The following is an 11,377-nucleotide window of genomic DNA, read 5'->3' as shown; positions in this document are numbered from 1 at the left end:
GAACGATTAAACAATTGTATTATACAATTGTGGTATAATGATGTCAAATTTTACAAAATATTAAGTGTCTTATTCTTGTAAAATTTTGGAAGTTTCTAAAAGTTGTTTTTGTAGCTAGAGGCTATTGGCTCTATGTACAAAAGCTATTATTTTTACATCTCTTGACACAAATATATGAAATGAGAAATTATGGAAAATAATTAAAATTTTCTTTATATATATATATATATATTAAATATAAAAAAAAAATGATCCAACTAGTATTTTGGGCTAGTGGATAAGATTTAGTGGCAATAAATATTCCTTTTATCCACCAAGTGCAAGAGTGATATTGGAAAAAAAAATTATATATATATATATATACATATACATATTTTTATTGGCTATATGTCTTGTTTTGAGATGGTGGATAGGTTTTTATGAATTTGAAACAAAAAGACCTTGCAAACCCATAACAAGAGGAACCAAACTCCTTAGTTTGGTACATAATAATTTGGATGATTTAAAACACACAATGACTAGAGATGGTAAACGATTTTATGTAATCTTTGTTGATGACCATTCTATATTTATTTAACTTTGTGTATTAGGAACTGAAGATGATGTATTGGAAATTTTTATAAAATATAAAAAATGAAGTTGAGAATGGCATAAGCCTAACTTGGTATACCTCAAATTGTGGGGGTGGTTGGCTAAGATGTTACTGAAATCTAAAAGGAGAATACCTCAAAGTGTGAGGGTACTTGCCAAGGTCATACTACATGAACCTAAAAGGAGGAAACTTGATTCTTAGATATGTGATTGTGTATTTATTGGTTATGTTTGTTATAATTCATGATATAAAATTATTTTCATCAATAGTAATGCACTTAGAATTTAATATTATTTTTGAATCTTAAAAATATATTTTTTAAGTATGAGGTTCCTTTGAAAAATAAGGAAAATATGTTTCATGAACCTATTGATACTTCTAATGATCTTGTTGTGATGTGCAAGAATTGAGAAGAAGTAAGCGAACTAGGGAGAAAAAGAGTTACGGTAACAATTTTCTTACCTATATTGTTGAAGATGAACATGTAAGTTATTATGATGTAATTAAATTTGTTGATGCACCATTATTGTTGGAAGCTTTTAACAAATTATTAGATTATGTCTAATCACACTGCTTCCACCTAAGGTTAAGCCTATTGGTTGCAACTGGGTGTTTAAAACAAAATTTGTATGGTTGCAAGCGGGTTTTCAAAAGAAACTTATAACTGAATGTGATCATAGATAAGTATAAGGCATGCTCAGTAGATAAAAGCTATAAGCAAAAATATCATGTTGATTATTTTATACTTATTCTTCCATTATTAGAATTGCATCTATAAGAATGTTGTTTATCATTATATCTATTTACAAACCTATTATATATCATATGGTTGTTAAAACTGTTTTCTAATAAGTGAATTAGAAAAAAAAAAAAAAAAATATATATATATATATATACACACACTATATGGAGCAACTTGAGGTTTGTGTTGTCCTTAGACAATAACGTAAAGTTTGTAAATTGGTTAAATTCTTGTATGAATTAAAACAAGCACCTATACAATGACATGGAAATTTTGATATATGATGCTTACACATGGATTTGTGACTTATGGTCATATAATAAGTTAAATAATAATGAATGTGTCATTATTTGTTTATATGTTGATAACTTACTTATATTTGGAACTAGCCATAATGTTGTGCATGATACTAAATGTTTTCTTGCTTCTAAATTTGATATGAAAATTTTGGTTGAGGCAAATGTTATTTTGGGCATCAAGATCCTTAGGGATAATGATTGCAATGTACTATCACAATCTAATTATGTGGAAAAAAAAATTAAACACTTTGATATGTGACCTATGTCTATTATGTATGACTTAAAGGTGCACTTGGTTAAAAATTGTGATGATAGTGTTTCATAAGATAAATATGCACAAATTATTGGTAGTTTAATGTTTTTGACAAATTGTACTCGTCCTGATATTGCATATGTTGTTGGTAGATTGAGTAGATACACTCATAATCCTAGTATTGAACATTGGGATACAATATCTAAATTATTGAGATATTTAAAGGGGACTTTTGATTTTGGTTTGTCATATTGTAGCTATCTTACTGTTTTAGAAGGATATTGTTATGCTAACTAGATCTCTGATACAGATGAGGTGAAACCCACTAGTGGATATATGGGTTTACACTAGCTGGAGGGGCTATCTCTTGGATGTCAACCAAGAATACTTTCATAGTGAGATCTAATATGAAAACAGAGTTAGTGGCATTAGAGAAGGCTAGGTCCGGAGCTGTATGGTTTAGGAGTATATTAATTGATATGCCTCATTTTACTAACTTTATTGTCTCTGTTTGATTTCCTTGTGATTGCCAGACTACCATAACACGTGTTAAGAGCAAAGTTTATAATGGGAAAAGTCAACATATCCAATTGAGGCTAAGGAAACTTATTGATAATGATGTTATGTCATTGGACTTTGTGAAATGGGAAAAGTCAACATATCCAATTGAGGCTGAGGCAGCTTATTGATAATGATGTTGTGTCATTGGACTTTGTGAGATCTGAAAAGAACTTGGCCGACCCTTTGACCAAACCACTAGCAATGAGGCTGGTGAGTGAGACATCTAGGGGGATTGGACTGATACCCAAGTTATGACACTATGACTAATGTCCAACCTCTATGATGGGTGATTCCACACAAGAGGTTAAATGGGTAGAGGTCATTAGTGGTCCAAAGGTACTGTTATTTGTTATGTGTTTTTCGCTATCTCGGTAGGGAGATTAGTGATGAGTCCATCCCTATGGTGTGAGACAGTGCTAAGTTGCAAAATTTGGCGAGGTTGAGCTTTAGACTCTTAATGGATCCATATCCCTACCTGTTAGGATGGGGTGTATCTACACGCAATCCTGATGGATGCCACCGATTAAGTTGCAGATTGTTGAAGGTTAAGCTTTAGTCTCTTAATGGATCCATACTCCCTACTTGTTGGGATGGGGTGTACTACATGCACTCCTGATGGATGCCACCTATGTGTGAGTGGAAGTTGTGCCGCTTCTTATGAGACTTTTTGGGTAGGTCTTTAGAGCTCTCATGAAACCCAGTGGCGCATGGCCTGGATAAGGCGCCAACCTGCTTAAGAACAACCTTGATAAAGAAAGTTATGTGGGTGGTAAGTTTGGTTTACTAATAGCTTGGTTAAAAGAGTTTTAACTCTACCATTGTCTTTTAATTCCTACTTATTTATCCTATGTATGGTTAAAACCTTTTGGTACCATATTGATGCATGCTTTCTTTAGTTGCGTACCTTTCCTATTTTGTGTTTGTAAAATGTGGGGGATTGTTGGTGTGGGTGTGTGTTCCAAACACTTTTATTCTTATTTATTTTCTAACCATTGGAAATTTATGAGTAAAATAGCCGTTGGGAAATTATGACAAAAATAGCCGTTGAGCTTTTAAGGGTTATTAGTATCCAATAACTATAGACTATTATTTTCATAAGTAGCCCATATAATACTCATCATAACATATTTTTCACATGGGTCTTTTTACTACTCTATGTTTTAGATACACAACTCTACTATCTTTTTCTCCCACATATTTTTCTACAAGAATATTTGTTCTAAGGAAAGGTAATAGAAGGTTGTTCTTAAACCTTTTGTGAGTGGAAGTGCGTACATCACAAAGGTTGACGCTATAGTCTAATCCTGGGGGGTTGTTTGGCCAAGAGAACCAATCGCACCAAGTTTCACTTTGGGTGGCACGAATCAACCTTTAAGGACAACGCTTTCGCAGCGTGATTCTATAATATTGTGAGGTTGTTGTAAATTCCTTTTATTTTATGTTCTTGCTAATTATTTGGGATATTATTTTTGCATCAAAACTTGTTTATTCACTAAATTATTTCCAACAGGCAGTGGCATATTGGGCAAGTCCACACTACACCATAACCACGAGTCTAAACCCAGAACCCAAAGAAACAGCCACAAAGGGAACCAAGTATTGGAAATCGCAAGATGAGTGAGCAAGAATCATGAGCAACACACCCAAAAGAACCACCACCATGTTTGAAGTTCCCAATATTATGGTTGCCCATCTTAGATTTTTTAGCGATGGCTTACACACCCTCAACTTCAAACTTTCCACCTTCTTTGATGGTTTTGATGATTTTTGGAGTTTTGATGGTTTTTATTCTTTGTTTGATCAGCGGGTTAAGGGAGAGTTTGATGATGGTGCTTGATGATCTAGGTTTTGATTAGTGGCTGATGATGGTGCACGGTTTGCAGTGGCTATGCTTGATGATGGTGGATTTATCATTGATAGGAATTTAAAATATCAGATTTGTTTTTAATCCAATCAATATGATTTTTCAATTTCATCTAACGTGGAAACTTTTTTTTTTTTAATTTTTAATTAAAAACATGTCACATCATTTAAAAAAATATTAAGTCATTGTTCCATTAGTTACGTAAGTAACACCATTAATAACAGTTAGTAAAAGGGCCAATACAACTCAGATTTAAAACCTAAGGGACTAATTGTGCTCGCTTCAAATTTGAGGGACCAATTGCGCATACAAAGTAAATTTCAGGAACCAATAGTGTAGTTTTGCCTATAGAAAATTAGAAATTAGAAAGACAAAAAACCGAGAAACCGCTCAAAATAATGAACACACAAATGAAATTATGATCATCTGTATCAGTTTGATACTTTGATGTAACCTTCTTCTTTTTTTAATTTTATTGAAGTGTGTAAAAGAGAAAATGTTAGAGTTACAAACATTTTTACAAATTTTTATATATTATAAATTGTTGATATAGTCAATGACGGCTCTATGATTGTTTTTTAGGGGTGGTCAATAAGAATTAAGAAACATAAATTATACATGATTTAAAATAAACTAGCCTCATAGCACGCGTGAACGCATGCAAGGAGGCTTTTTTTTTTTTTTTGTGGTCCTATTTTGTAGAAGAAAAAAATATGTTTTTATTTTTTATTTTTTATATATAATTTATATTTTTAAAATCTATTAATTTGAAAATTAATAGGAGAGTGGTCCTATTTTTTAGGCAATATTTTAGTGGGAGTTAGAGTTACATTTTTACCGGATTGTCCTTTAGTTTTGTTTCTACTTAAATATAAGGGTGTAGGGGCATTTTTTAACTAAAAAAATGAGGAACCCAAATAGAGAAAATCACTTAAATAATAGTATAGAATAAATGATAAACTACATATTTGGTCCTTACCTTTTACGCTGAATCTCAATTTGGTCGCCCTAAAAAAAAAAAATCTCAATTTGGTTTTTGACCTTTCAAATGTGTCAATCTGATACCTAACATTTAAGTATTGTGTCCAAATAGTTTTGGCCGTTGAGTGATAAATGAAAAATATTGACGTGGCTAATAGCAAAAATAAGATTTTATGCCACATAGACTGCCATGTAGACTACCATATGACCTATTTCATTTTAGTTTTAAATTCGATTATTTCATTTTAGTTTTAAAAACTTAAACAAAAATTAGAATTAAAAAAGGAATATAAAAAATTCCCAATTTGCATCTCTAAAACAATAGCCCTAAGAATTCACAAAGAAATCATCAATTCATCACCCACGTATTAAGGATATGAAGATAGAGAGGTAGGAGTTAAGGAAAATTACAATAGATTGTGTAGAGAATTGTGGGTATATAACAATCTCTCGCTCTTAAGGGTTGTAGCTAGGGTGTTCTCCCTGAAAAGCACTCCTCAAGATATGTGGGTAACTTAGGTATATATAGTGTGGATAGAGATATGATGTATCAGATATGAAAAAATAGCAAAACAGAATGTTTCGCGGGTATCTCGCAGGAATGCCTTACTTGCGAGACACTCGTGAAAACCAGCTGTCACCATCTTATCATGACTCTTCGCATCCAGTCATGTGCTGAGCACATGCTTTACTTCACGAGAAAGCTTCTCGCGAGCTACCTGTGAAAACTTTTTTAGTCTTCAATTGTCTTGAGTCTTCACACTCGCTCTTACACACACCACTTACAATAAAATCCCACATAAAATATAGTGTACAAAAGATTGAAAATAATTACAATCAAATTTGGTACAGAATTAAAATCAACACAAAATAGTTGTAAATCACAACTTTACAATTTTTTCCTAAAAACTAGCACACAAAAATCCTAGCAGTTTACTCTATTTCAAATCTTAATTTTAGTTTCTTAAAAAAAATTTCCAGTATAACCTCACTAACAATAAATAAATTCAAATTGAAAAATTAAATTAAACTCAAAATAAAAGAATCTCATTGTACGTGCAGAGTGCATGTAATGAGAGTGGTATATTTTAAAAGAATAGTGCATTACGTGCTATAAATTTTTCTACATTGATCTTGCAAATTGATTCGTCTGCGTCAATTCGTAAACTTTTTACAGCCAAACATTAAAACTTATAGCAATTTTAACATTTTCTATTTAAAATTTGAAAACACGAAACACTTCAAATTTTCGACCAGCGCGCTCTCAAACCAACCCGCGAATCTCGAACATCCGCTAAAAAACTCGAAAATTCAAAGAAACACAAAAAAAAAAAAAAATAATAATAATAATAATTTAAGAAAACCGCGGGTCACCTAGGTTATCCCAAAACCAATCCTCACCGCCCATTAACAACGAACGAAGATCAAACGCTCCACGTCATCGATCCGCACCTCACGAAACCAACCAATCACAATCCAACTCCACTCTGTATATAAACATAGCACAACCCTCACTATTCCCTTCACAGTTCTATCAAAATCTCTCTCAATTCAAAGCCTCAGAAATTTTCATTTTCAGTTTCAGTGTTCGAAGCTTTGAATAGCAATGGCACCAAAGGCAGAGAAGAAGCCGGCGGAGAAGAAGCCAGCGGAGGAGAAGAAAGCCGAGAAAGCGCCAGCGGAGAAGAAGCCACGAGCGGAGAAGAAGCTGCCCAAAGACGCGTCGGAGAAGAAGAAGAAGCGGTCGAAGAAGAGCGTCGAGACTTACAAGATCTACATCTTCAAAGTGCTGAAGCAAGTGCACCCAGATATCGGAATCTCGAGCAAAGCCATGGGAATCATGAACAGCTTCATCAACGACATTTTCGAGAAGCTTGCGCAGGAAGCGGCTCGTCTCGCGCGATACAACAAGAAGCCCACTATAACTTCTCGCGAGATTCAGACCGCTGTTCGTCTCGTTCTTCCTGGGGAGCTCGCGAAGCACGCTGTTTCTGAGGGCACTAAGGCTGTTACGAAGTTCACAAGTTCTTAGGGTTTGTTTGGGTGTTTTTGAATTTAGGAGTTGTATTTTTTTTTTTTTAATTTTTTTTTTTTTTTGTGATGTATAGTCTGGCTTCTCTGTGTTTTGGAGTTAGATTTGGTAGGGTTTCTCTGTAAGTTTCTGTTCTAGAAATGAAATATTAGCTTACCAGCGGAGGAGAAGAAAGCCGAGAAAGCGCCAGCGGAGAAGAAGCCACGAGCGGAGAAGAAGCTGCCCAAAGACGCGTCGGAGAAGAAGAAGAAGCGGTCGAAGAAGAGCGTCGAGACTTACAAGATCTACATCTTCAAAGTGCTGAAGCAAGTGCACCCAGATATCGGAATCTCGAGCAAAGCCATGGGAATCATGAACAGCTTCATCAACGACATTTTCGAGAAGCTTGCGCAGGAAGCGGCTCGTCTCGCGCGATACAACAAGAAGCCCACTATAACTTCTCGCGAGATTCAGACCGCTGTTCGTCTCGTTCTTCCTGGGGAGCTCGCGAAGCACGCTGTTTCTGAGGGCACTAAGGCTGTTACGAAGTTCACAAGTTCTTAGGGTTTGTTTGGGTGTTTTTGAATTTAGGAGTTGTATTTTTTTTTTTTTAATTTTTTTTTTTTTTTGTGATGTATAGTCTGGCTTCTCTGTGTTTTGGAGTTAGATTTGGTAGGGTTTCTCTGTAAGTTTCTGTTCTAGAAATGAAATATTAGCTTTTGTTTTGGAATTTGTGGATTTATGTTTGATTGGGATTTTGATATGAATTGCAAGCATTATTGAATGACAAAGTCAAATGTTGCAAATGAAAGTAAATGATTTTGTTACTAAGATTGAACAAGTAACTTAAAACATTGAAATTTTTGGTGATATAATGGTATAGGTTAGTAGCAATGTGGTACAAAATGCTAAATTTCAATTGGCCGGCAATTATTTTGAGTTCAGGCTTTTTTTTTTTTTGGGTGGTTTTGTTAATTATAGCAACTGGGAACTTGTGAATTAGAATTGTGAATTACTACAAGAATTTTATGGGAGTGGGGCTCCCAATTATGCCGAAGGTAATTTGTAACCTGTATTAATGTGCCCAATTTTATGTCTCAGATCTATGCCCAAAAATGAAGACAGAAATTAGAAGAATTCCAAGCATGTTTTGCAGTATACAACTGCCTTTTGTTTTTTTAGAAACACACGAAGGGGCAAGATATGTTTTTTTATTTTTTGAGAAACAAGCAACTACTAGATAAAAAAAACTAAACTGTTCTAACTTGTATTTTAACTAGGTGTAAGGACCATCTCAAAAAAAAAAAAAAAAACTAGGTGTAAGGAAGCATTATTTGCACTCTAAGAGCACCCACAGCAGATGTGGGATATGTGCCAAATGCTAAATATTTGGCACATATCCCACACCAAACCAAGTTTAACCCCATTTATCAGATGGTGTAAATGTTATATTTTTTGCAACATTGAACAGTACAATCACAAATTTACAACTATACGGTAATATGTGGTATATTGGTTTATTAATTTTTTATTCCTCATTCACTCTTATTTCTCTTTCATCTCCTTCAGTGTTCAGCATTCACCGCCTCCATCTCCATCTCCACTCAATTTGGCATGCGTGTTAAGAATATATAGAACATGTAATTCAATAATTGGATTACATTGTTTAGAGTTACACCCAGTGTAACTTGAACCCAACTCTCTCTCTCTCTCTCTCTCTCTCTCTCTCTCTCTCTCTCTCTCTCTCTCTCTCTCTCTCTCTCTATATATATATATATATATTTTATTCTTGAATATGTTCAAATTAGTCAACTAATTATGGAATATTTAAAAAAATTTATTTTAATATTATAATTATGTAATTTAAATATGTTTACTAAACACACACACAAATATATACACACACACACTCATCCATTGATACATATGTTTTATTACATTGAACGCAAAAAATATTATATGTTTTATTACATAAAACTAATAAAAATAAAAATACATTCCTAAAACCCGTCAAAATCGGTAAGAACCGAAAAAATGGGAATCGGGATAAAAAAACGATTCATTGACCGTATCAAAACCATGGTTCTAACAATGTCGTTCATCCCATGCATGGTGGCCCTGGGGCTTGGTCAAGAGCAAAAAAAGCTCTTGGAATATGGGTATTCTCTTTTGACTGATGTGGGTGTTCAAAGCTCTCGGAATATATATATTTTACTATAGCTAGGTGAATAATAGTATGAAATCACATTCCAATTTTTCTATTATGCAATATACTACTACAAAAGGACCTAACTTTTGTAGTTGTAGATTGGGGTTATTAACAGCGGATACTAGACACACGCAACCAATTGGGATAAACATTCCTTTTTTATTTTTAGTAAACAGTAATATTTATTAGTACACACAATTTTTTTTGTAATTCAAGCAAGGCAAAAGCCAAGCCAGCACTAAGAAGCTCAATCCCATAAAAGATTATTTTGGGGGTGGTGCTCTCAATTATGCTAAAGGTAATTTGTAACTTGTATTAACATGCCCAATTTTATGTCACAACTCTATGCTCAAAAATGAAAACAGAAATTAGAATAATTCTAAGCACAATATACAGTTGCTTTTTGTTTTGTTATGTTTTTTTTTTTTTTTTTGGAGAAACGCACACCCAAAGGTGTATGATTGTTTTATTATTGTTATTTTTTATTTTTTGACAAACAAGCAATTGCTAGGTGATGTGTGAATATGAAAGTTTTTTTTTTTTGGATTAAGGATGTAACTCTAGGTAAGTAAAAGTCTTACAATACAAGTATGTTATGTAATTGTGTATATCTCAGATTAATTAGTTTCTTTACTAGCCTTTTACTTAGGAAGTATCATTGCCAAGTTTTTTTTTTGTAGGGCTGAGCTTTTGTCGGTTCGGGTCGATTTCCAGCCACCTGCAACTTGACCCGAAATTTTTAGGGGGAACCCGACCCAACCTGAAGATTTTGGCCCATATTCGGGTAGGGTTTTGGGTTGGTCTCAAGCAGGCCTTTTTTTTTTTTTTTTTTTTTTTTTTTTTTTACTGAAAAAAAAAATCAACTAAGAATAAGACAAAGATAAATTTTAAGATACTTTCTATAATTGATCCTAAGGAATAGTCAAAATAAATTAGACATTTATGGTAAAGGTAATTAAGAAGCTCAATCCCATAAAAGATTATTTTGGGGGTGGTGCTCTCAATTATGCTAAAGGTAATTTGTAACTTGTATTAACATGCCCAATTTTATGTCACAACACTCTATGCTCAAAAATGAAAACAGAAATTAGAATAATTCTAAGCACAATATTCAGTTGCTTTTTGTTTTTGTTTTTTTGTTTTGTTTTTTGTTTTTTTTTTTTTTGAGAAACGCACACACAAAGGTGTATGATTGTTTTATTATTGTTATTTTTTATTTTTTGACAAACAAGCAACTGCTAGGTGATGTGTGAATATGAAAGTTTGTTTTTTGGATTAAGGATGTAACTCTAGGTAAGTAAAAGTCTTACAATACAAGTATGTTATGTAATTGTGTATATCTCAGATTAATTAGTTTCTTTACTAGACTTTTACTTAGGAAGTATCTTTGCCAAGTATTTTTTTTTTTTTTTTTTGGGTAGGGTTGAGCTTCTACCGGTTAGGGTCAGTTTCCAGCCACCTGCAACCTGACCCAAAATTTCCAGGGGAACCCGACCCAACATGAAGATTTTTGCTCATATTTGGGTAGGGTTTTGGGTTGGTCTCGGGCAGGCTTTTTTTTTTTTTTTTCATTCCTGTTACTGAAAAAAAAAAATCAACTAAGAACAAAACAAAGATAAATTTTAAGATACTTTCTATAATTGATCCTTAGGAATAGTCAAAATAAATTAGACATTTATGGTAATAGTTAAATTTTCATTAAATAAAAATGAATTTAATAGAATATGCTTTTTTTTTTAATATTATATATTGGATACTTTCTATAATTGATTTCTAAGAATAGTCAAAATAAATTAAACGTTTATGGTAATAGTTAAATTTTCATTAAATAGAATGGGCTTTCTATATATATATATATATATATA

General features: G+C 33.0%; 1 protein-coding gene across 1 annotated transcript; it reads left to right on the top strand.

Annotated features, from left to right (window-relative positions):
• The first annotated feature begins 6,705 nt into the window (after positions 1-6,705).
• On the top strand, positions 6,706-8,033 carry LOC111988419 (histone H2B). The gene is given in 2 exon segments (XM_065768183.1): positions 6,706-7,316; positions 7,437-8,033. Coding segments are annotated over 2 exon segments (849 nt in total). The 5' UTR covers positions 6,706-6,898; the 3' UTR covers positions 7,868-8,033.
• The last annotated feature ends 3,344 nt before the right edge of the window (positions 8,034-11,377 follow it).

Source organism: Quercus suber, unplaced genomic scaffold, assembly GCF_002906115.3.
Source record: "Quercus suber isolate HL8 unplaced genomic scaffold, Cork oak 2.0 scaffold_26, whole genome shotgun sequence".
Classification (NCBI taxonomy): Eukaryota; Viridiplantae; Streptophyta; class Magnoliopsida; order Fagales; family Fagaceae; genus Quercus; species Quercus suber.
The sequence above is the reverse complement of the archived record's forward strand: the minus strand, read 5'-3'. Positions and strand labels throughout refer to the sequence as shown.